Source organism: Gambusia affinis, linkage group LG03 (assembly GCF_019740435.1).
Source record: "Gambusia affinis linkage group LG03, SWU_Gaff_1.0, whole genome shotgun sequence".
In the NCBI taxonomy this organism is placed as follows: Eukaryota; Metazoa; Chordata; class Actinopteri; order Cyprinodontiformes; family Poeciliidae; genus Gambusia; species Gambusia affinis.
This window is the reverse complement of record NC_057870.1, coordinates 9,309,180-9,336,283: the sequence shown is the minus strand read 5'-3', so window position 1 is coordinate 9,336,283 and position 27,104 is coordinate 9,309,180. Positions and strand designations below refer to the sequence as shown.

General features: G+C 39.0%; 1 protein-coding gene and 1 long non-coding RNA gene across 7 annotated transcripts in view; both read left to right on the top strand.

Annotated features, from left to right (window-relative positions):
• Positions 1–13,995, top strand: part of mvb12bb (multivesicular body subunit 12Bb) — a 45,802-nt gene extending 31,807 nt beyond the window's left edge. For 4 of the 6 annotated variants that reach the window (XM_044110796.1, XM_044110794.1, XM_044110795.1 and 1 more), the window contains 2 exons: positions 6,456–6,511; positions 6,925–7,175. In XM_044110796.1, the coding sequence (XP_043966731.1) occupies positions 6,456–6,511; positions 6,925–7,065 (197 nt within the window). In that variant the 3' untranslated portion in view covers positions 7,066–7,175. Of the gene's footprint in view, positions 1–6,455; positions 6,512–6,924; positions 7,176–12,236 lie in introns of those variants that run through there. The other 2 variants (XM_044110799.1, XM_044110798.1) reach the window with 2 other exon arrangements.
• Positions 13,996–14,071: 76 nt separating this feature from the next.
• On the top strand, positions 14,072–19,621 carry LOC122828125. Its single transcript, XR_006370164.1, has 3 exons — positions 14,072–14,297; positions 17,887–18,024; positions 18,329–19,621. It is a non-coding gene; the product is annotated as an uncharacterized LOC122828125 (long non-coding RNA).
• The last annotated feature ends 7,483 nt before the right edge of the window (positions 19,622–27,104 follow it).

Below are 27,104 nucleotides of genomic sequence, written 5' to 3'. Positions count from 1 at the left end.
CTGTTTCTTTTCAGCAACGCTCCCAGTTGCAAGCTAGCAGACAGGGCTCTCCTGTCACTTCTGAGATGTTAGTGTTTTCAGTGACAGAAATAGGTTCTGTTAGGTTCTTAAGCTGTGCATATCCGTTATGAACAGTCACATGTTACGACCACAAACCTCAATGTGCTAAGCGGAAGGAAAATAATACATGCAATTCCAAAAAATTTCTTTGCAAATAAAACTTGAAAAGTCTGGCTTGTATTTGTTTTCAGCCTCACTGTGTCAAGGCTACCATTACTGTAAGTAGAGCTAAAAGTCTTTAGGAAAGTCTCTACCACTAAGTCTACTGTAGAGGTTGGCACAACTGACTATAAGTTTTATTACCGTGTTGTGTAGAATTTACCATGAGAAAACAGATGATAAAAATAAAATTTATTGGGATGTGCTATGGTGGCGCAGGGGTTAAGCATAACCCACATAAGGAGGCCTTAGTCCTTGACGCGACCGTCGCAGGTTCGATTCCCGGTCTGTCTTCCCCCTTCTCTCATTACCCACTTTCCTGTCAATTGACTATCAAATAAAGGCCACTAGAGCCAATAAAACCTTTAAAAAAATATAATAACTCAAATACTGATCCAAAAATTAACACACCCATCATCAAATAGGCTACTTCAAACAGCTAATAAATACCTTCAGTCATATTTTCAAATATATCAATTTTTATTCACTTTCTTATCAAACCAAAACTATTCATCTAAAAAGTATTAATTATAATTGTGTTGCCTATCTTCAGGTTTTGCTGACATGAATAAAATTCTGCTCAGGCCTTTAAATAGCAATTCTATAATGATTGTTGTTTTACTGCAATAACAATAAAACATTTTTTTTACAATTCTCAGTCAGATTGAATCTGTGAACGGCTCTTCAAGTCGTGTTTCAGATTGTTGTCCTGCCACTGAAACTGTAACACTGAATCTGTTGCAAGGACTGTCGTTTATTTAGCTCTATCTGACTTTCCACTAACTCTGACCGGTTCCCTTGTATCTGCTAAAGAAAAGCAGTGCCTCAACGTGATGCTGCCATCATTTTTCTCTATTGGGATGTTTTCAGGGTGATGGGAAACGCTTTAATTTAGCATTTCTGTTTGTTGTTTCCTTATGACTTTGTTTTAAAGTCAAGCTTATGGTGTGCAGCTCCTTCAGATTTACCATGACTCGCCTCCATTCTTAATCCTCTCTGCAACTGGGTTGTCAGTTTCAGAAGACAGCAGTATCTTCATAGGTTTGCCATTGTACTATACTGTTTCCATTTTTGAAATGATAGAAATGTGTGTTTAAAGCAGAGATATAACCCATCTGTGTTTTAAACTTCTCAGCAAGCTGCCTCCTGACCCGTCCGCCGAGTTAATCTTCATGATGCTGTCAATTCTAGCAAACGTCTCAGAACATCTGCAGTTACACTGAGATCAAATTATGCTTTAGTGGATTCAGCGGCATTAAATGAGGTGATTCTTGAAAGGATTTGGATTCTTTATTTAAGGATTTCGGAGTAAATTTCAAAAGCATGCCGTACTTTATTTATGTAAAGCCATGTGTCGTTTCTCTTCTACCAAAAATAAATAAACTATACAGGAGATTTTGGCCGTAAAGTGGGGAAAAAAAGTGATAAAGTTAAAGGGGGATAAATGTTTTTTCCAAGCAATTTGGCATGAGAGCTGTCCAGCACACAGCTGGGGCTGACTTTTGGCTGAATCTCGTCATCGGATTTTTAGCACTGATTGTAACAGATGTAAACATGAGTGAGTCATTTAACCTAGATCTTTTATTTATTTATTATTTTTGCATCTGTCTGTTGTTACGGAAACATAAATTCAATCCTTTTCACTGTATCTTCACAATAAGCTTGGATAATAAAATACCTCCGTCATGCAATTTCAACATTTTGTGAACTGGACAAAGAGTAAGCTTATTTAGAATAATGTCGCTTCTTTGCACATTTCCTCATGTTTCCACTTAGCTTTGTTTGTTCATTAATCAGAAACATCCTGCCGTCTCATCCAGCGGTTTGTAACCAGAAACAGATTCCATCACTCCATCGTCCGCGTTCGCAAAACCTTTTCAACTTGTTTACTTTTTTTTTTTTGCACATTCACATAAAATAAAGTAAATATTTTAACATAAACCCAGCTGCTGTCAGGAAGGTTGCAACAGAATTCTCCACTCCCACTGCGGTGAGGCTGAGGAAACAAATAAAAATAGATTCTGCATCATTTTCACACTTAATCTGTTTCAGTATCAGTGTTTTGTGCATTTTAGAATGTTAATTGACTTCCCAGTAAACATTTAAATTATTCAAAATTTACACTTCTGCTTTTGCAAATCTTTTTTTTTTTTTTCCCCCTATTTTACTCATCTGTCTTGCGGGTTTAAAAAAAGTAGGGGAAAGATAAAAGAAAAGGAATGAGTTTCACAGAGCCATAGTCATTAAAAGAATCTGAAAATAGCAACTCGCTATCATCTGTTCTCATAGCACGGGTCAGGAGCTCTGACACCTCCAAAATTCCTCCTGTCAGGGTAGGGGGCCATTTGTATTCTCTCTCATTAGGCAATTTGACTAATGACCTGCCGCGGCTGCAGAGCTACTGAGGGACCCAGAGCCTCGCGCCCTCTCCCTTGCAGCCGCCTGAACACACACCCTCTATTGGAATGGCACAGATGGCATGCCCGGGCGACAAAATAAACTACAATATGTCTCCGAGATGCTGTCAGGCCTGGGCACCATTTCTCATGTCAGAGCGGGGCTAAGGGCTGTGAGTGGGCATAGGGGTCCTCCTCCTCCAGCTCTCTGTTCATCTACTCACCATTATCTGCAGTGGTGACAGAGAGCTGGGTCTGCAACTAGAATAGCATTTCTGTGGTCTGCATGAAGAATAAGGCTCAAATTGAACGTCACATCGACACTGAAGGGATTGCAATGCCTAGCCTCGCTGCATGCAGAGGGAAGGGATTATTCAGGTGTTTGGAATGTGAAATGCAGCAGCTTCCGGATGAGGCTTCCTAGCTATTTTGGAGCCGTTTCTCTATTATTTCTGTGCTGCCGAACAATAGAACTGCACAGGAGAGGAGGTTAATTTGCGCTCGCACGTCGTTCCTCGCTTAATTCAGGGGCTTAGACAGATTCGCCCGTGTAATCACACCAGACGGAGATCAATGCAGTTCTGCCAGATTAGTGAAGTGTAAAATAAAAGTTCATCAACATTCCCGAAGTGCTACTCCTGAGTGGTGGCTCAGGTAATATGGGGTATGCTCGATCAGCCACGCATATTTTCCCATCAGTCAGCGCTGCGGCTTGCGTGTTTGTGCGCGAGCGCTCGTGGCGTGCGCGGTGGCGGCGGCGGCATATGTCGGAGGTGTGGGAATGCGATGTATGGTGTTGCTGAGGTCCTGGGTGACAGTGCATCCAACAATGGAAGAGTGAGGGATTAGTGCTCAGCCCAGCGTACGAGGGAGCCCTTCCCGCCCTGAAACAGCCATTCATCTGTGCCCAGGGGCTGGAGATGACAATGCAGCCATTGCTCATTGCACCTGACGGAGCCATTAATAAGGCAATGATCCACACGGGGCCTGTGCTGACTTCGTTCTTTACACTACAATCACTCAAGCCACAGGGTCCTCCTTACTTAACACCGCCGCCGCGCTCACAGCCATCATCATCACTACCATCATCACAGCCACTCTACCAAAAGTCCTGCCAGATGTTTTCCTATTGACTCCAAATGCCAAACAGGTACCCGGCTTCCCCGCACTGCAATACGCTTATGAGGTAATGGAGTGTAGCGTGGCCACTTGGGCGGGTGGAACATGCTTCATGCTGGGATTTCTACTCAGAAGATTGGATTTACATTATTTTTGCCCTTTGCACCCTCAGATTGCTCCATGGTACAGCATCCATCCCTTACCGCCAAGTCATCTGCTGCACCTCTCCATTTGTCTAGATGTAAGATATGCTCTGTAGTATAGATGGCGGAGGAATACAAAGTAAGATCTGGTTTTAAATGTAATCCTTGAGCAATAAAGAAACTCTCTGGCCTTTGGCTCTCTGCATCCATCTGTCCGTGCCGTGTAGATCCATCAGCAAGCACAATCTCTGCTTCCCACTGCCAGTTATTGATTTAAATGTATTCTCCCTGCCTACCGCTGCCCTGGTGTTGGTCCTGGCAGCAACAAAGTGGCGTTCACTTGTGTTTTCAAGGGTCGAACAGCTGCCATGAATGGCTTCAAGCTCTGAATAGGCACAGATTAAAAGCTAATCTAGTGAGATAAGTATCTGTGATGTGTTTTGAAATGTTTTTGATCACTCCTGCTTTGGGCTGGGCTTAGGCACTGAGGTTATCTGTAGCACCACCTTTCAGGTTGTATTATTTTAATGATATTTTATATATTTTAATGATAATCATGAAATCGAGCGCATAATGTCGATGATGCCACGAAGATTAATAGCGATGCATCAATCATAGATTTGTAGCCAATTTTTGGTCGCTGGTTTTAGGAAGGCGTCAAACTGCCAGCATTGATTTCTCTTGAAAAAATGTCTTTCTGGGCTTTTATATTGTTATCTATGTCAAAAGCAGAGGTGACGTTTCACTGTGTGTGTTACAGACGAGTAACTGCAAGAAGGAATCTTGAATTCATTTAAAGCAAAATTATATTATTTAGAGTTACCATTTTGAAACAGTTTGTAGCATCTCTTATTAGCAAAGGGCATAGTTAGCAAAGTTGGTATTAGTCACTTTGAATATCAGTTTCCTTATTTTAAATATATATATATATATATATATATATATATATATGTGTGTGTGTGTGTGTGTTACAGAATTTCTCAAGCTGACAACATCTCCAGATCCAAAATGTTGCAAAACACACAGAAGATAAAAAAAAAATCAAAAGAATGAAACAAAGGACTGTAAAAACTTGTTTAAGCTATTTTATTGATTTTCTGGATAGTACTTTATGATTGTCTTGTCTGTGAAAGGCACTTAACAGATACACTTTACTGAAATTCTTGTTCTAAAGCATTCAACTTCCAAACACCGAAGTCAGCTATGGATCAAATCTCCCTTTGGTCAACATCTGATTTCTCCTGATATCAAAGTGTTAACATTCAAACATTAACCAATAAACATTTAAACCTGTTAATTTAGTAATTATGTGCATCACAGCTTGCGCACGTTAGCATTTAGCTCCAAGTGGCTCTGTGTTCAACCTTTAAGAACAGTTTGGGTTACTGAGCAAAAAACAAAAAGCCAAGAAAAGTGAAAAAGCTTTCCTTCTTTGCCTGCGCGGCCAGAGCCACACTTTGATCACAAAGATTGCATTGTATTACGGTTGTCTCTGAGTGCCAAACCTTGCATCCCGGTAATAACCGAGTCACAGAAAGCCTCAACGTGAGGAAAATTTTTGTCATGTCAGAACTGTTAAATATTGCTCTGAACAGGAAAGGCCGACGCGATCGCCAGCTCCCAGACGGTGACTCACAACCTTGGCTTACATTTATGAGTTCCCCTTCGCGGGCCAGCGCCGTGACCTGACTGTGGGTTAAAGAGAAGCAGTTTGAAGCTCGGCCCCTTGATATTTGGCGCTGTGGTCGGGAGCCAGCACCGGCAAGTTTGATCACTCCAGAATTGGGAGGTTTTACAAAGAAGCCGAGCAGCTGCAGTTTCCCCCTTCAGCGGGGAAGCGAGAGGCTTTGTGTCTCCTGTCACCCCGTGTTAATTTGGGCCCTAATGTATTTTATAAACAAAGGGCTGCTCTCTAGCCTGACAGTCGTGACACCTTGATTCCAGTGCAGGATGCATGCAGGACGGGGTTACACCATTAATAATCAACTGGCAGCCATCACACCATTTTAACCACGATCATTATGATAAAGGGCATACACTTAATTACAGGCCTGCTTAATTATAGCTCTGTTGAAGCTCGTTTGTTTGGTCAAATGCTAATTATACCACCACGCTCCTGGCAAGTCCTCATTTCAATCCACTTTTTTTTTTCTTTTTTTTTTTGCTGGCTGAACAGTGCGGCTTATTTTCATGCAAATTTGATATCTCGTGAGTGTTTTGTCTCCCCTCTATATGCTTTTCTGTGCCTACAGTGCGAGCGCGTCTTTGTTTCAGAGGTGAACATCTCTCAGACAAGACAGAATCGGGAATAATCAAGAGTAATTAAACTGGAAAAGGGCTGGGCTGGAGGAGAGAGTGGAGGTGCTCATACACTGTGAATAGAAAAAAAAAAGCCTTTCATCTTCTCTCTGTAGACGGAAGGCGGGGAGGCGCTGGGGCGGCTGGGGATGGTGATAGCTTTGCTGTTTTGTAATCCTGCGTTCAGACTTCAGAAAGTAGTTGCATTTAAGGCTAAAGATTAAAATGTTCTGTTGGTGTAAAGTTCAACTTTGTTTCTCTCTCTTTCTCCTCTCTGCAGTTCTCGATGATGTGCCATTTATGGTGTCGGAGAAGTTTAGTGTAAAACCTCAACAGGTAAATAAAATAAAAAAATAATCCTTCGGAGCAGATGACAAATGCACGATTATTTCCTGACCATAAATGCAACACGAGAGTGAAAATGAGTCATTTTCTAGTGCATCTCCTCAGACGAGCAGTAGCTCCCATTTCCTCCCTCCATCTACCTTTCCCTTCTTTTCCTTTCCTTTACTTTCTTCCACACTGAGAGATGAATGTGTGCAGTCAGGCAGAGCTGACTCAATGCAGTCCATTTGGCTGGCTGGCAGAGGTTGTCACTGCAGCCCCGTTTGTATTGACACGGAGCTGGAAAGGATTAAAGTTTTTAAGCATGCTTACTTAGCCTTGAGCCTAACCGCCATGTTTCTTCTGTGTTTTTTTTTTCCTTCCTCCTTCCTCTCTTTCCTCCTCCCCCCTGCTTTTGATTTCAGATGCAGCAAGTCAATTTAATGGGCATTACGATCAAATCCCTGGCAGAGATCGAGGAGGAAGTGAGTAGAGGCTGCAACGCTCGGCTGCCGCCGCCGCCGCTGGCCCAGAATGCAAAGCAAACGGTCTTGGGTTGTAATTAAGTGTCTGAGACAGTGAGGCCCTGTTGGCTCCACTAAGCCCCAATTGAATAAAAGCATGGCCATGCTAGGCAGCCTTTCTCTCCTAAAAGTGTTGCCTCCTGTTCCAAGAACTGTTGACTTTTATCCCCTTATTCTTGCCTCCTACGACTCAATCATGCATCTCCCACAGCGCCGTAGAGCTTAAAGGCGCAGATTGGGCTTTTTAAAAACAAATTTCTGTTAAAATGTTATAAGATTGTGATAATTCTCTGGACCTCTTCTTATAGTTTAAGTCATTATTTGTTGATCCAGAAGGACTGGATCGACACCAAGGAGAACTTCTACCACCTTTGACTAGTCTAGTCTACCGGATGGGCAAAATAATATTTGGTGATGAATTTTAAATATGATTTTTTTTTTCTTTTGTCTGGCTGATGGTAACACAGGTTATTGTCACAGAACAATAAATGTGACATGACAAAAGAGGGTTAGGTAAATGAAAAACAATTTCAATGCTATTTCAACCAATAATCCATGGGAACTACAGCTTTTCTCCATCTTACCTTGGATTTCAATAGAGATAATATAGTAGATCTGCACAACGCAAGAAATTTGGATTGTGACCTTATTGCACCCAAACAGTTTAATAGATCTTTAGCATCTTGGACCCCATCATAAGTCTGGGGTGTGGACATATACTGCACTAAGATGCTAAATGTATCAATAGCATGGAAAGTGTTTATTCATGACAGTTCCAAATGGCAACCTATAAATATTGCACTCTCCACAGTCTTGTGCACACAGATAAGGTGATAATGATATTCAGTAATGTGAAGCCTCTTTTCAAAGTCTGTGTATTCATTTTGCTATTCGCTCTCTGTTTAGCATGAGGCGAGACCGTCGCGGATAAGGTGCTATTTCAGCTAACCAAACAGAAAAACAACAGTCCTTCGAAATACAAAGTTTTTAAAAATAGAGATGTAAAATGATCAGGTTATTATCTAACATTTATATTTTCTCTATCTAAATGTGGCCCAGGGGCTAGGATACGCCCATGTCTGGTTTAATCAGTCATCAAGATTTTTTAGTCTGTGTTTCATGCGGGAAGATCACTGGTGACGCACTGACTCCAGCTTTGGATACTTGTGTAAATTACCGTTCCCTTTTCCACCCAAAGTGACTCAAGTTTAGATGTTAGCGTCAGCAAGTGGGACTAGGCTAAAACACCAAGAAAGTTATTTAGTGCAGTTAAGATAAAAGGTGCTTAGGATATTTCAACACAACCTCGCTTTAAAATCGCAAGCTAACCTTTTTGAAGCGCTTTTAGTTTCAGATTCGGCGTGTTAAACTTTAATCTTTCAGTCAGCCCCACCGTCGAGAAGAAAGTGACATTGTGCCGTAAAGCAAATAAAAAAGAACTACAAAAGTTCTCCCTATTTCTGATGAAATACTGTAGCCTACAGGCATCTGTAGGAAGGGAATCATCTGTGCGCAGCTCCTTCCCTTTACAGCTCAAGTGTTTGTGAAAGCGAGAGACAGAAAGAGTGCGCATGTCTTTGTGCGTTTGCGTGTGTGTCTGTGCGTGCGTGCGTGCGCGGGTGTGTGCTCTAAAGAGAGTGACAACCCCCCTTCTCTCTCATTAGCACGGTATCTTGGTATCAGAACTGCCAGGAAGTGACAGACCACTGTAAAAGAACAGGTGCTGTTGGGTTTGAGATGTGTTACAGAGCAAACACTCCCTCATCAAACCGGGTGTCTGTTCTGCACTCTGCCTCTGTCTTCTGTCACACACTATCCAAATCACACAGAGTCGCCATCTTGTCATATGGTCATCTGAATGAAGCTCATTGCCGGCGCAGGTATTAACGCCATCTACATGTGCATGTGTGTGTGTCCAGGCTGGAGACAGGCTGACTACTCATCCTATATATTCTTGTCTTTTATTCCTTCTTCCTCCACTCTTGCTTCCTCTCCACCTCCTCCTCCTCCTCCACCCTCCTTTTCTTCTCCGGGAGCGTGATTAGCAGGAGGACACATGGTGAGCTGAGCTGGGGAAGAGAAGGGAAGGGCATGAGAAATCATTAATTACAGCCGCGCTGGAGCTGATGAAGTAAATGTGAGATAGTGTAACACACAGGATTTAGTGAAGTGGACGACAGCACAAGATTAATGGCGGGGCCAGGCTGATGAGGATAAGTCACAGCTTAGCTTGATAATTAGTTTCCAAGTGGAAACATCCCTCACCATTGTGTTATTTTTACTTCTCTCTTCTTATTATTATAGCCCGATGAGATGTGCGGCACAAGCAGGGGGAAAGTGGAGTCAGCGATGTACCTGCGAGGACCAAACCCTTCTCCTTTTGTTTTCTTTGTTACACTTTTAGTGCAATTTCTAAGATGCTTTTTTTTTTTCTTTCTTAGATGCAGCTGCTGCTTTCCAGTTGCAAATATCTTCTTCCTCTGCTGTCCAGGAGAGGTCACTCTCACTTGTCCTCTGCTATTCCTCTTTCTCAAAGGCTAAAAGCGCTCCTACCCCGAATTCTAATTGCCTTCTCGTCTCAAACTCTTTCAAAAAGAAAAAAAAAAAAAACACACACACACACACACAGAGAAGGAGAAGAAAGAGATGTACCTTCTCAAATTCTCCACATGCACGTGTAATTGAGGTAAACTTGTAATCAGAGCCACAGTTGTAGATAAGACCATTCCCTAACAGGCATCACTTAAGCCATGTCTCAGACGATGTTGGTTCCAGCAATTAGGCATTCTTTTCATTTCCCAAATGATTCGCAAAAAAACTTGCGGATATTATAATTGCTTTTAGCCACGCATATCTAATTTGTGTCTTTTTAAGTGTTAATTAGTAAGCGAATTAAAGTGACATCTTTATGTAGTTTGCTCTGCTGAAAAATGTTGTTGGCGGCTGCTTAATGATTTTTAGAGCGAGTATAGCAGAGTGGAAAGAAGTGTGTGTGCACACATGACGGGGTTTTCATTAGCACCTATGTATGATCGCTTTAGAGTGCTTGTAGGGAGTTCTCTGTGTGCGCGTACGTGTGTGTGTGTGTGTGTGTGTTTGGGTGTGAATGAATGGAAGGACAGTAGTGTACAGGGGTGTGTGAGAGGGAGAGAGCTCCAAATAGAGGTGGAATTAATGAAGACAACATGTCACATATTTTTGGCAGTGGAGCAGGGACAGGAAATGAAGCTCGGCTCGTCTGGGTGACTGCCGCCCATGTTCGAGTGTGTCACTGTCCTGTCAGGCTGTGTGTAAAACTGGCAGACATTGATACATGCTCTCCCTGATAACACCCCATTCCCCCATCCATCATCCACACACACACTCACACGCCGCACGCACACACACGTGCGCACACTGGTATATTTATTTACTGTGCCAGATGTTGAGACTGATTTGTGTGTGAGTGGTGGGAGCTGAATTCTTTCACAAATAATAGGCTTCTGATATGTGACAGGTTTGGGTAACTTGCAGCTTCACCACCAAGTAGATGAAGGTGGGTCCTCGCCCCCTTCTCCCTCCCACAGCCCCCTTCACTGCCCCATCGATAGCACACACTTTCAAAATTTCACTTATTGCAGCTTGCTTTCTTTGAGTTGGACTGTGGAAAACTTCTTCCAGTGATCATACAGCATCACCTAGTGCTCCGTAGCAGTAATGCAACTGCTGGACTTTTGTCTTTAAATTCACTAGAGGATGATTTGTGCTTCTGTGTAGCTCTGGAATAGTTTATATATATATATATATATATATATATATATATATATATATATATATATATATATATATATATATATATATATAATCTATCACAACAGTACTGTTTTCAGTCCAGTTGTTATAAAAAAAAATCAATGTTTTTGCCTGGGAAACTTTCTTTTAATTATGTCATAATAAACGTGTCATTCACACCAGTGTAATAGATTAAGTTTTGTAATCAGAAATTTGGAATTTGTCAAATTTTGGAACTATTGCAAAGTAATGCTTTATGGTTTAACTCAGTCATTTTGTTGACAGGTGATTTGATGGTTGTGAGGAATAGAAGACTGAGAAGAACTAGACTGATGATTGAACTTTATGCAAAAATTACGAGTCAGTTTAACTCCATACATAATTTGGCAGCTGCATATTTTGATAGAAGTGAAGACAAGTGGAAACACAAAATTGAAACATGAGTAATTTTTCTGGTCACAAACACATGAGGATAAATTTAATTAGATTTTTTTAAAATTAAAATAATGAATATAAAAATAGAAATAATAAAATGCAAAATCAACAAGAGATGCTACTTCAACAGCAGAATATGTGAGACAAGTATAATATATCAAATGAGTTCTGATGAGGATTAGTATTTAAAAAAATTGATTAAAAAATGACAATGACAAGACCGAAGTGTAAAGTTTTTCTGGCTATTATTATTTTAAATGTGAAAAATAGAATAGCAAACCAAAATTACATTTTTTTCCAACAGAATATCTACTTCTGCTTTCCTTTAATCATTTACATTTTAAAGTTAAAATCAATCACTTTTTTTGTTTTGTTTTGTTTTGTGTTGTTTTGTTGATGTGTCTCGCCTTTTATTGCTGGTTTCTGGTGGGAAACTACCGAGCCCTTCACGGACCTCACTCATTCCCTGGCTTTGAGTCTTTGCCAGAACTCCAGAGCAATCTGCTGACACAGTGTTTTAACTTTTCTTCTTTATTCTATTCGTGTCAAAGATTATTTTAATGAAATCCCAGGACGTCATTGAGCAACATACCAAACAAATAAAAACTATAAAAAGGGAATAAGACAAAGAAACAAACGGCAATAACAAAACACAATAAAAAAAAAAAAAACCCAAACAAATGAATTGATGCCAACTTCTAATATTGTCTTGTTGATGTTCCACCGCAAGGGGGCAGCAATTCCTTACATTCTCCATAAATTCTTTCTCTCCTCTTTCTGCTGCTGTGGGCTCCCTGCTTCTGTGTGGATGGATGTGATTAGAGCAGTCATTTTTAATCAGAAGCTGAATGGCTTTAATCACAATCCAGTTAAACCAGGTCAAAAATGTGTAATTAATTGTGTTTCTTTGTGCCGGTGCTCTACACTCCTCAATACTCTCTTGGTTCTGTTTTTGGCACGGTTTTCACTTGTCAGACTGTAAATTCATCTTTCTCTTCTCCTTGCAGTTCCACTACAACTTCAGCACAGAACTGAGTATTGTTCCTTAACCCCTCGTCTGGGTCTCCCTCCGAGAATCGCAACAAGAACACTTAAATGGACAAGAAGGATCATTTATGAGTTGCACAGGGATTTTTAGTTTCAAATGTTGCATGATTTTTTCATTTTATTTAAGTTATTTAATTTCTAAAAAGTACTAGAAAAGATACTTTGTATGTAATTTCTTTTAGATAACTCTTGCAAACTTTTTGACAGTTCTTTTTTTAGCTGTGTTTCTCAAATAGCAGCACAGGGTCAGATTTAAACTTTCTTATGTGCCACAAATAAAACTAATTCACATTCCCAAACGGAATATTTGTTAAATCTACGTTAGCTGTGACTCACGTTTCGCTCATCAGAGCCGATGCCTCGGGAGGATGAAGGAGAACGCACAAACGGGTCCATCTGATGCTCATTTGCCAGAAGAAGCATCTTTCTGTCAGGAAGTTGATCATGAGCAGCACACGGCACGAATGAGCGGAGCCTGGAGACGTGGAGCGTTTACCCCAGACACCCACACACACGTCAACAGTGGCTCCTTCACTGACTCAGCTCTTTTAAAAGCACCACTATCTTAAGTTTTAGCGGTGGAGAATATTCATCCAGTCTGCTGCATATCCTGAGGAAATAATTAATAGAACTTGGACTTCATTGACCTGAATTATTCTGACAGCAATTAAACTTATGATTTATTTTTCTGTGCTAAAACACAATGGCTTAGAATTTTTTTTTCTTTCTTTTTAAATGTGAAAAAAAAAACAATCATTCTAGTAATAAAGCAGAATTTTAATAACAAAGCACGACTATTTTATTGCTGCTCTAGTTTCATTTGCAATTGAGTACACTTCCTTGCAAATTTACCAGGTGTAATTAGTATCAGACGCTCGTACACAGACTAACATCCTGGCTGTTAATTATACTCTCATTCTGCTAAGTTTGCTACAACCTGTGAACTTATAGCTTTTGCCAACTGTGTGATTTTTTTTTTAATTATGATTTTATTAAATTTTTTTTTTTGACCAAAACTCCTAATGGCTTTTGATATTCACAGGTGTTTAATGAAGCAGGCGGCAGATGACAGCCCTCTGCAAGCGTTTGGTTTGTTGCTGTGCTCTGCTGCTAAAATCAGAGCGACTGAGGAATTCTCTGCAGAGGGAACAGCTTTCACGCTCCTTCGCGAAGGTGACACTCATGTCAGCGAAGCCCCGGAGAACGTGACAGGCTTCGACAGCCTCCCTCCCTGCTGGTTCACACAGTGCATCTATGCAGTGTGCCATATGCATACTGCATGACTGCAAAAAACATAGTTAAGATTTGCAAACTAATGTGCCAGGAATTTTTAATATCACACGAACATTTTGGGCTTTGTTTTCATTCTAGATGCTCCACTTGCTGTAAGCGTTCACCACTTCTGTGGTTTCTTTGTGACGTTGTTTTGTTCTACTCTTTGAAAATAGACTTGGGGCGTTTTTAAATGTCAGCAATTAAAATAATTAAAATTGTATTAAAGAATATTAGGCTGTAATTCTATTATGATTGAATATATTTTTTTGGCAATGAATCCAACTTAAAAAGCTTGTTTAGAAAATGAAAATGTTTGGCTAACTGTTTAAGCTTATTTATTCACATGGGTGGTATTATGAATAATTACATAACCTTGGTTGTAATAGGCCAAGGCTGCAAAAGGACAGTTTTTAAGTTTAGAAAGATTTTTAGTCTAAGAAAAAAACCCCCAAAAAAAACACCCTGGGTAAATCAAGCAAAATAACAATATTGGGCCCATAAAAGATGTCAAAGTAACTGAAGTGTACTCAAAAAAACAAGCAATAAGAAATAAGACAAAGGGGGAACTTAAATACTGACTGGTCAGCCCACAAAGACGAAAAAGGGGAGAACCCACAAAAACATATGGAAATCCAATCCCCCCCCTATGATCTTAAGTGGTGGTATGACCCAACCTCTATTTATGCTTGCTCCGCCCCTTTTCCACCTCTACGTTCACCTGAAGGACAGGAGCAGCTTCCGTTGAGGTAAAGACACAAAAATTAGAAAGACTAAACCCAGTAAAACACATATAATAGTATGAATTTGTAAATAAATTCTAAACAAAAAAATCTTTGTTGCTCTGTAAATTAAATCCTACACTTAAAGAATTGAAAACTATGGTGAAATACACAATCGTCTATTGTTGCAGGGAGATGATTAGACATTAGCCCGTTTGTGTGACTGTAACTGCAGCCATCACATTGGTATTAGCTTAGGTAGTGTCTTAGCACTTGTGGTTGAAAATGTTTCTGCAATAATTTAAGTTTAAACCGCTTTAGCTGTCTTAGCAGCAATGCTAACGCTAAAGTCAAACCTGTTGGCCAGAAAACGCAACCCTAAGGCAGTAGCTAAGGCAACACGTCCTGTGGTTTTAAGGAGAAACATTAACATACAATCTTTTTAGAATAGATTTTTTTTTTAAATGTAAATTTTCACGTCTTAATCACAAACCAATTGTTTGTATTTATTTATTTTATTTTTCCTGTAGATGAGGAAACAACCTCAACTAGGTAGAATTTAACTTAATTTACCTCATAAAAAAATAAAAATTAAATTGAAATTGTGTATTTATGAATCTTTTAGCTGTTAAAACTATTATATTATTTTCCGCATGATTATTAAAAAAATAAATCAACTTATTTAAACTGGGTGCATATTCCAACAGTTTGTTTTAATGCTGTTTTCTGGTTATTTCTAAAACAAAAATGACCAAACTGAACCTACTATGAAAATTCAATAAACTAAACCATTTATTTAGTTCATCTCATATTTTACTTGTAAAATAAGAGATGAAGCCATGCTTTGAGTTACTATAGCGATGTTCTAGAAGACAATAAAAGAAAGACTTTGTACACATTTGTCATATTCTTAAAATATCTGTAGCATTTGCTTTAAATCAAGTGAGAGCATTTCTGCAGAGCTCAGTTTGAGCAGCAGAGCTGTGTTCAGATTTTGGCTGCAGTCTGCCGTTCACTCTGCATGTGAGATGGAAGAGTTTGCATGGAGTTAATGACCAGTTAGCTTTTAGGGCAAGAGAAAAGCTAAACTCTCCATTCTGAAGGCATATGTATGTAGAAAAGTTTAATGATCTGCAAAAAAACATCTCATCGCATGTTAGTTACAGTACAGTATTTCTTGCTCTCCAGGTATGATTATTGGATGCTTCATATATTAAATCCATTACCTAATCATTTTCTGCCTTTCTTTGTTTTTCTAACTGCATGATTTTAAGATGATTTGTTGTTTCATGATTTTTTTAATACCAAACACATCCAGTTTTACCTCTAAGAAAATAAAAAGACTATGAATGAGTTTAAAAAAACATCTACAGCCTCTTTTCTTAATCAGATTAATCAGAACACATGACATATTTTACATCTGTGATTTTTAAAACTGCATAATTTCAATCCAGTCTGTGACTTTTTCCAACATTCTCACAGAACCAAATTGCATTCCCCATGTGTTTCAACAGCAAGGTCAGTAAAAGAGCTGGAGGTGCTAAACAGATGTGCCTGCAGTCCGATTGCGTCACCTGCTGAAATAACGTGGTGCAGTAAGAGTCGTGAAAAATAGAGGAAAGAGAACAGCTGCATTACATTCATGCAAAAATAAAGCACTGCTTTGCTTTCTGTGTTACAATAGCTGGTAACTTGCGTAACTTGAGCTTCTTCAAATATTATTAATTCACGACAAGCTTTAATGTATGTAATTTACAATTTATCAGATAATCAGTTTTAGAAAATCAAATAAAATATAACCTGATAAGTGTGGCATACATTTGGGTTTAAACCCTTTTACACTCCTACCCCCCCACCGCTCCCCAAAAAGCTTTAGAAGGCCTTTTGCCTTCAGAAGTCTTTATGTCTTTTTTCTAAGTCTGCAAATTCAATAAACTACAACATAATATTTTCTTCAAATGCAAGTAAAACAACTGTCTTGAGAAGACTTTGGCTATCTGCTAAAAAAACATCGGAAACATGAATATCAAGGAGCACATGCAGACAGCTCAGGAACAAGCTGCAGACAGGTTTAAAGCAGCATTAAGCTATTAAGCAATACCTCCAAGTCTTAACTTTTGTTCTCTTCATCATTCAAAAACGGGAAGAGGTTCGGCTGAGACCATCCACCTAACTGGACAGGTTGGGTTGACGGCCATTATGAGCTACATTCAAGGTGAAGGCGCTCTGCTGTTTGGCTTGGATGCAAAATTCTAAACTAGCAAAGCACAACACTCTTAGCATACGATGAAGCAAGGTGGTGGGAGCGTCATGGTTTGGGATTCCTTTCTTCAGATGGGAAAGGGAAGCTGGACAAGGTAGAAGAAAAGATAAATGGGGGTTCACCTTCCACCATACAATGACTGTACACATAGGTGGAATAGTTTAAATCAAAGCATATGTATGTGTTAGCATGGCCTAGTCAAAGTCCAGACATAAATCTAGTTAAAAAAATTTGGGGCAAATATTGAACACGTGCTTTTTCAGATGCTATCCATCCAATCTGGCAAAATGTGAAAGACTTTACAGAGAAATAAATGTGCAAAATATTCTCGTCTCTAGATTAGGGTTTCAAACTCTTATCAAGGGACCTGTGAGATACCACACAGGTATCTCACAGGTTTTAGACGTATCCATGGTATCTCCTAGGTAACCAGTTATTTAATTCAGGTGTTTAGACACAAAGACATTTCTCAAGGTTTCTCTGGGCCAAGTGTTTGTTTCCCTTACTCTACATGAGCGAAGCTGGTAGACGGATACCTCAAAAGACCTGCAGCTGCAATTGCAGCGAAAGACAATTTCCACAAACAGACTTTCAGATTTCAAGTTGCCATATTTTTGCTCTTTTTTCCCCCATTACTATGACTTACAAAAACTCCATCGTAGTTAGATTTGAGTTGCACTCATGAGCTGTCGCTTTTACGTTTTGTGTATTTTGTTTGTGCCAAGCCGGCTTTGAGGCAAGCGGCCGCTTCAGTCTGCCGGGTCTCTGCTGCTGAGCTGCCCTCAGAAGGGTTTGCCTTTAAATGATGTTGAGCGGAGCAGCACATCAAAGCCCCACCCCTATGTGAGTCTGCCAGATGTCTCATGGTCATTTTTAAACTCACACCCCGGGCCCATGACATGTAGCCGTGTGTAAGCATGTAGACAGAGGTAGATGGGCCACTTGGAAATTGGAAAAGGAAGCCTGTATTTATGAGGTGGTTTGAGGTGCTGTGTTAAGACGGGCTTAGCCTGCCACTCTCCCTCTGACAGGCCTGTTTCCCCCCCCCCACCTCCGCCTTGAGTGGAGGTGACCAGAGACAGAGTGAGGTGAAAGAGTAAAGGCAGGAGAGCCTGTCTAAGACGGGGGCTCTCGGGCAGGTGATGCAGCAAATCACTCTGCCACAGAATGTAGGGTTCACTAGATCCATCATCGTATTCGTGGAGAAGCCGGGAGCAAATGCATTGTCTGGTGGGGCGGCTTTAAGCTTTCAGAAACTGGTAAGGAAAAGTTAAGAACGATCACCCAACCTTTAATCCGACTACTTACCTCAGGTCTTTTCTGTTGTCTTGGTTCCCTGTTGATGTCATTAAGTGTTGGGAGACCCTCACTGAGACTGAAAGCAAGAGGTCAGACGTGTGGTCTTCACCGTACCTCCACCTTAACAAGCCCCTGGGCTGCACTCAGAGGGAAGCCGCACATCATGCACGTCTTTCCATGCTACAGCTGGAGGTAAGATGAGTGATGTCCCAGAGCAGGGAACCCCCTTTTTCCCTCCCCTTCCCCTCGTCTCTCCCTCTCTGCGCCAAGGCGGCCGGCCCATGTGAGTCACATTACTGGAATTGTGCCGGGATGGAGTTGGGTGTGAGGTGATCTCTCTCTTCACCCTCCTCCCTCCCCCCTCCGCCGCCTCCTTTCCCCTCTCATTCTCTTGCAAGATATTCGCCACATGTTGTGAAATGACCAGCAAACATCTTTCCTCTCTCTCTCTCTCTCTCTCTCCCCTCTTTCCCCTCCAACACTGCCTGCGACACAGAAATCAATTAACTCCTTTCAAGTCAGATCAAAGACCCAATGCACCGACCAGGTCTTACTGAGACCTCTGGGACAATTAAGTCTCCCGTTGGACAGCGACGAGGCCGCAGAGATAAAGGCGGGCCGCTGCCACTGTTCGCCGACGTGTGAAGTTTCCCTAAACAACTGGGATGATATCAAAAGGGAATATTTTGTTGCACGATAATCAGTAATGACATTTACAAATAGCTCTCTTGCAAAATGATCTTACTCCCAGTTATCCTACAGAATTTGCACTTTGACTTTGATTGGTCATTTGCCTCGTGTAAAGATAACACACCTAGAGTGCAGCACCCTTAAAGATACGTACCTTAAAGTAAATTATTAGAGACTCTAGCTGCCACTATTTGCCTCTGTTTCAAACTGTTTATAGTTCTGGACAAGTTCAAGAAAGCGGTAATTTTCTTGCAGCCATCTCTGGACCTGTGAAACCCAACACATATCTGACTTTTTTGAATTGGATGGAGGGTTAGGGTTAAATAAAGGTGAATTTCAGTAGGTAATTAAAAGTTCCTAAGAGACTAAATGAAAGAAATAAAGCAAACAAAAATCTACTTCCTTACACATACACAGATGAGCACTAATGTGTTGAGAAAGACGCCTCCTCTTTGGATGCCATGAGAATAGAAGTTACTTCGATTTTAAGAATTTGTAATACATTTTTAAAGAGGCAAAACTTTATTTTTGTACAGGCACATGTACACAAAATGTCTTACCCATTTTGAAAAGTGGCAATTTGGCCTCTGGGTCAATGTTTGTTATTGACCAATAATAAGCATTTGTTGTATTTGTGAAAAGATTTTTAAAAAAACGTAGAGGTTTCCTTGGTTTCATGGACCAACTTGGGTGGAGAAAAGCATGAAAAGTCGTACGTGTCTGCTGAACTGAACTGAAGTATTCTGCAGCACTTTTCAGATGAGCTAGTCTAATGTTTCTGATATTGCATAAAAATAAAGGTGAATTTCTGTAGTTAATTAAAAGTTCCTAGACTGTGTGATTGACCTGTTATTTAACCTCCAAAAAAGTAAATTATGAACAATTTAAAAGGCTTCAGTTCATTGTATGTCATGGATAATTTTAGACAATGTCTCCCCGTTAAAAAAAAAAAAAAAAATCGTCTTCAACGATTCTAGATGTTTTAATTGAAATTTATTTTAAATTTTGTAGGATTTTTTTCATATCTTTACCAAAGGTGCTCACCACTGAGAAACCTGGTGAATGTAAAATATTTTTTATTAAATTAGATCTGAATCTCTTTGTGTTTCTTGACTCTGTTTTAGATTTTTTTTTACAAGTCTGTTGAGCTGTTCTCTGACTATTGATGCTTTTGGTTTGGGGTTTTGCACAGTTTTGACTTACTGTAATGTTTTTCTCTATTGTTCTCATTTGTGTGGTTAGCAATCTCTGCATCTAACGCAGTAGTTAATGGTGTTTTCTTTATTCTGTTTTTCAAGCATATCTGGGTTTTCTTGTCCAGCAACTCTTTTGACATATTTGGGTATTTTTAAAGTCTAGTGTATTTTTTTATTTTTTATCTACCGGTACTTATGGTTCAGTTTTTTGAAGTATCTTCTGTTTTTTTTTTTGTTTTTTTTTTTCTCTTAATGCATTTGATATTTCTTGGTGCTAAGGAGAAAAATCAAAGGTCCAGACTGCAGAGCCCATTTAACTAATCTCTCCCTCATCACTGCTGTGGCACAGAGCGTGACATCAAACCAGTCGGACATGGGAGAAGTGACTAAAGTTTTTGTCCACAGACAGGTGCACTGACCCTGTCCACCCTCGAAGGTGCCACTCTCATTTTATTGGACATTTATGGCCGGCCAGCATTTTTTAACCACCACCTGGATGCAATAAAGGTCCGGCTCCTGAGCCCCGGCTGCCCAGAGGATTTCCCAGCAGCTCCCACGGGACCTCTGGCTAGTTAAGATGTTTATTAAGCTGAAAGTGGTCCAGTGGGAAAACAAGGCACTTCTGAGAGATTCGGGCCAGCAGTTTTCTTGTTAGACAGTGGGCTCCCTGGAGGATTGGGTTTCTTTTCCTTTCAGACCTCGAAGGGGAGGACAGGGTCAGTTCACGGGGTGCGGGGTTGACCAAGTGGTAACTAGGCACATGAACCCAGGAAGGCAAACATCTAGATAGCATCAAGGTCAGCCCGCTGTGATTCCCACAGTTGCAAAGCCCAAAGAGATCAGCTAAAAGCTTTCACATTAGCTCTGAAGTGTGGATGGTTTGATGTTGGAATTCCATCAACTAAATACTTTCTGCTTCACCTGGACATGCAGTGTAAAAGTTGGACATTGCTGGCAAACATACATTATTTATTTTCTATACCATGTAAAGCTGAAATGTTTTAGGAAACTTGTCCATCTACAATATAGAGAAGCTTTTTCTCCGAGCTATTTGGTGGATCTTGACCTCACTAAGCCATGCTGGACCTTTACTTCAAAACCCCGGATTGCAGCCTCTGGCGTTCTGCCCTGTAATAACTGAAGTTAGTCCCCGGTTTTGGTGAGTTTTTCACTCACACTTTGCTTTTAGGCAAAGTTCAACCAGCTTCTTCCGCGCTCCGTCTGACAAACATCACTTTTGTTCCCCTGTAGCTGTGAACTTTCAAACTGCGGAGGCCGCGGCGAGCACATTGCGTGCCGCACATGTTGCGAGCGATGGGGTTTTTTTTTTTGTTTTTTTTTTTTTAAGTGTTCTCTGCCTAATGTTCAGGACAGATTAGAAATGCTCGCCTGTGACAGATGCTGTCTCCATCTTCACTACCAGATCCACCCAGCTGCAAGACATCTGGAGGATTTCTACCTTTTCCTCTGAAGTGCGGCCTGTTGTTGGCACACTCACAATCATGTATGCGTACGCTTGCGCACAAAACACATCCAAGGCATTTAATTGAGACATGAAAGAGGAAAAAAAAAGAAGAAGAAGAAGAAGCAGCAGCGCATTTACAGATGTGTGATCTGTTAAAACCCTGCTGACCTGGGTAGGCAGATTGTCTACATGTTTTGTTTTTGTTCTTTTCCCAGTAGTTTTTTTTTTTTTTTTTTTTTTTCAAATTTCATTGCATTTAATTCTGCATGAATGATGCATGAATCTATCTGTATTTTTGTTCTACTGAAGTTAAACCCATTTTTTGGAATATCTGTCACTACTTAAGCCACAAAAGTATGCAAACACATGCAGCTTACTCAGTCGACGGAGAAGTTTTCCTCTCCGCGCGAAGGCCCAGGCTTGTTGCTAATGGCACGCATCCTACAATAATGCCCCCGGCACCCTGCAGCTTGAACTTTTTCCCTCAGAGGAAACAGTATTTTTGCGGGACAAATCCACTGAACCACATGACCATTTGATGAAAGAAGCTGCAAATCATACCTGAGCAGATACGTTTGCTAATGGCAACATTAGCCTTGCAACAACAAATGCCCTTTTGCTCAGCCCCAGGATGACGCTTTTCAAAGTTTGTGAGAGAGCTGACAGATTGTTGAGAGTGCCAGGCTTCATTTCTCGACCTGCGACTCCACCTTCACGAGTTATTCCTGACTAAGTTGTGTTTCTTGCCTCTGACCGTGTCGGTTTTATAAAAAGTAGTGGAGGGGAGGTCATTAAATTCTTTAAAAACATTTTAAAAAGTAAAATATATATATATTGCACAGATATTTCATCATTATTATTATCATTATTATTAAGAAAATCAATTGTGACACATCTTTCAGACATGAACGGTTACAATTTTTATATATATTTTTTAAAATTTTTTATTTAAAATAAGTGTTGTTTGGGAAAAATTATATAATGCAAGTAATTAAATGAATTAGCAATTTACATATTAGTTATATCCGTTTTATTTTTTGCATTTGTAAATTTTGTTCTTTTTTTGGGGTGAAGTCAACAATTACAATAAAACAAAAAACAATAGCCTTATAGTAAGTAAATAGTTTTCTTCATTTTTGCTCTTTACATTTTTGGCCATTACAAATATATTATTGTTTTTTTGTTGTTGTTTTTTTTGTTTGATTATTGTGAGTGTCTTAGTTGTTGGTTATGTTTGTTTATTAGCTTTAGGGTTGAATAAAACAATTTAAATCAATTTTTGACAGGTTAGATGAGAAAACAAATATGCTGCTACAAGATGTAATCAAAACTAACTTTGCAAAACATTATATTAAATTGAATATTTTTTGGAAAAATGGAAAATACTTAAATTGGAACAATTTTTTACTGAACTATTTTATATTGCTCCTGATACTTAAAAAAGGTGTTGCACTTCTGCGTTTGGTTACATGTGTGTAAATATAATAATAATAATAATAATAATAATAATAATAATAATAATAATGGAACATTATGGGACCTGAAAAGATTGGCAAAACCAATGTTAAAAACGTCCCATACAAACAAAAGTTCAAGCATTTATACTATACAAAAGGTCATGCATATAAAATACGTAATTGTACATAAATATCATGTCCAAATTCCATCATACGTAAATGGTCATGTTTTGTAATGTTTTTCTTTATTATTATTATTATTATTATTATTATTATTATTATTATTATTATTATTATTATTATTATTATTACTATTTTTTCTTTACAGTTTTCCCTTTTACTTAAATTTAGTGTACAGTCTCTCTCGACAGTATTCATGGACAACATTGATGATTTCCGTAACACGACAGTGAATACGGCAAACATAGGATGACGAAGATTCTGCACGAGGACGCTCAGGAAACTGTGATGAGAGAAACGACCCAGCAGGGGGCGATGTTGTTGTTCAGAAAGCTGGCTCAACACCTGGGCAGCTGTTTCAGGCCTGTCTGTTTCAGTCAGGAGGAGACGGGGCAGAAATCTGCATGGGTCACAATTAGCAGTTTAGCTGGAATCACAGAAGAAGAAACCAGCTGTTGAATGATGACGTATCTTATTTTTAATTATATATATATATACATGAATTAATTAATTAACTGAATTGATTCCACTAGTTTATTGGCTACATTTTAATCACTCTTATTAGTTTGGTAGTGGAATATTAAAATATTGCTAGATTCTTAAAACACCAAGTGTTTCATTCTGGTAATGAAGCTAAACATTTGATTAGAGTTTAAGTCGGTTGAGGCAACGCTTCACTCATTCACAGTGTCTGGGAGAGAACGAGGGTAATACCTTTATATTGATTTTATTACCAAAGGGTATACACACTATCAATTAAGAAAAGAAAAGTACAATCTGTAATAAGAGTCATTATGGAGAAGCTTTTCTGTAATGGAACAAGCTAGTTGAGCAACAATGCCGCTGGCAATGTCAAGTAAACCCTGAGACAACCATTGCCAGTGATCGGCAACGGTTGTCAGGCTGTGGTTGTCAGGGAGAAGGTTACCATGTCAACTTGTTAGAAAAGACTTGAAAGGTCTATTACTATTTAAAGAACTTTTTGTGTCTTAATGAAAACCTAATTCTTCTTCTTTTCTACACTGCTAACGTGAAGCCAGAAGATCTTTTGAAAACAAAAGCAGAAGTCCTTATAATTCTAGGACCAGCAGAGTTGTGTGCAATATAATGCATCTGTTGTGCACATTCTGCCAGGAAGCGTTATTATTATTAATCAGATGCTTTATAATTGATCCAGGCCTGTATGTTTTTATTTTTAAGAGCATCATCATCATAGAATAAGGCATTTAAATACATGCTGTTGGCTTTTTGCCAACAGCATGTTGGCAAAAAGTGTATTTTATGTACACGTAAAATATTGGCTGTGTAGATGTCGAAAACTTCCATTTTACTATTAAAATACAAATTAGTCTTTTTTTTTGTTTGTTGTGGCTAAAGTCTTCATAAATTTTAATTATAAAAGAAACAGATAATTAAAAACTAACATTTATTTTATTATTAGGTTGATTAAGACAGTAGGTTTTTAAAAACTAGTTAAAAAGTTAGTTGTTCTTGAAGTGTTTCAGCCTTTAAATTTACATTTTTTCACTAAAATTTACCTAAATAAAAGCTTCAAAAAATTGTTCCACCAATTTCATTGGTTATATTTGAACAGTTTAATCAGTGCATTAGAAACCTTTGATCAACATTACATTTTCTTTATTGACATGTGCTTGCTAATGAATCTAAAGAAATGAGACGGACTATAATTTAACCAAGTTACAGTCACATTCAGTTGACTTTAATTACAAAGTGCAACTTCCCAATAAAAAAAAAAAAATTCTAAGGGCGACATGAGATAATGAGACATGATATTACTATATCATGTAACAATATAATAATTATACTATATCGTGTCCAGTTTCACGAAAATCTGCAGTTTAATTATTTATTTAGTCCAATTCATCCCTCGGTTACATCTCAGCCCAAGTCTTATTGCAGTACAGTACGACAAAATTAGATTCTAAAATTACTTTAAAGTCAACAGCACACAGCAAAAGTTAGACATCTTATTTGACAGGCAATAAAGTGAGACATCTGTTTGTCCAACATTTTACATAAAAACCTTTTTGTTTAATTTACAACATGAATTCCCCTAAAAGCCTTCAGGATTGTAAGCATTTCTCATCTTGGATATTTTGGGGCTGAAGGATTGGGTCTTAGGGATTAAATAAGAAAGGGGGGGAAAACATGTTGCAAAATTTTAACAATCAAAGATATATATGTTCTCCTGAGTCAGAGAAGTACATCAGAGACTGGTGAGGGAGGAAGAGTTGTCTGCTGCTGCAATAACAGCAAAACTGGGCTGTTTCTTCAGCTTGATTAAGTTGGGGATTTCATCCAGCTCATTGATTTAAAGGGATCATTTATGAAAACAAACAGGGAACATTTCTTCTGCTGGAGTAGAGAAGTTAAAACTAGACTGAGTGAGTTTGGGTTTGCTTAGTGTTTTGTCCAGCAGCTTGAATAAATTAAATATATATATATATATACCCTATACTATATATAGTTTTTGTTTACTTCACCTTAGCTTATATAACATTATATAATTATATTATTATTTTTAATACCATAATATGTATAATTATATTTAATATATGTTATGATATACTACAACATTAAATAATATAAAAGTGATCATTTATGACGTTACCATATAAAAATTTAACTATTTCCGGTGTAAATGGGCTAAGCCCCCACAGTGCTTCAGCATCTTAAAGACGCCTCTGTTCCCAGCCATGTACAAACTAAGAAAACATTTTAAAGCAGTGGCATATTTAGTTGCATTTATAATCAGGCGCACCATCACCGGTTGTGACTCTGCTCGTAATTACATCTAATCCTAATCAAGTCCCGGCTCAGTTTTGCTGCGCGCTTTAACAAGCTGCGGCCCACAGCCACAGGTAAACAGATTTCAGAGTCACATTTCAAATCTGGATGTCAGCTCGCTGTCACACAGGAGGCTGTCAGGTCATTTGTCAGAAACTCAATAAATTTGTCAGTGGAGGGGATGATAGTAGGGGAAGAAGAAGAAGAAAAAAAAAGAAAATCTGAATCCAATAAATCATAACGTAAACAAATCTCGCCATGAGTTGACAGTGCTGTATTGTCCTCTGGTCTAATCCTGCGGGAGCCGGGATTGTCCCGCAGTATCATTTTTTTATTTTTTTGGCTGCCTCGGTAAAGATAAGAGCTGAACTGAGGAGTCAATGTTCTGAAACCTTTCATCTGGGAATCCATGTAAACTAACAAAAATACATATATATATATATATATATATCCTTAAAATATTTATAGATGTTGAATTTTAAATCAAAGAATACAAAACAATAAATTGCATCCTATACAGGGGCCCTTTACAGGCCTAAATGGGGCCTGTGTATTCGTAGCTGCGCTGGTCCATTGTTCTAGGTATAAAAATCTAACTTTCACATTACAATTTCTGATGTGTGAAAAGAAGAAAGGAAGAAAAGAAAAGAAAAAAGAAACGTGGACAACTATTCAGCTTCAGCAAAAGTCAGATTAGATTACACCGGACCGGGTCGCAAATTGTCGACGTTTTAAGGCTTCAATAAGCCTCTGTGTTGATCCACGATGGTCAGCGCCTCCGCTGACTTAACGAGAAAAGTGCTGCGCCCCTGCAAAGCCTCTGCAGCCGGGAATGATTTTTTTCCCCTGAAAGCGAAGAGAGCAACGGGCTAAAAAAAGAAAAGAAAAGAAGCAAAAACAAAAAAATAGGCGCAATATCAATATTTTTCATCAACTTTTTGGGAATAAAGGAACAACATACAATGCAGCAGGTTTCTTTTACGTTTACGAAAGCCAACCTTCATCAGAAACCCTTATTAAAAGATCAAAGTGCGTAAACTATTAAAGTCCTGCAGCTCTGCAATTCATGCAGCCATTAGGTATTTACTTTGCTATTATGCCCCTCTTTGAAGATGTAAGGAGGTCTTCCCACTTTCAACACGGCGTTTTATTTCAAAATGCCTCTCAGTTTTATAGGGATTATTAAAAAACAAACAAACAAACAAACAAAAAATGCAACCTCTTAGCGCAAGAAACTTACCAGAAACAGGTTTTTCACACTCAGCCCGTGTTTTATTTTAAATATAAAAGTTATGTATTTATTTTTAGTTTTGCAACTCACAGAGCCTGAGGGTTTGAGGCATGCCTCTGGGTTCAGTGTGTGTGTTTGCGTGGGTGTGTGGGCGTGTATGTGTGTGTGTTTCTAATGCAGCAGCATGCAAACTGAATTAATAATACTAAAACTTCGCCTCACCTTTTTTTCTTTTTTTTTCTTTA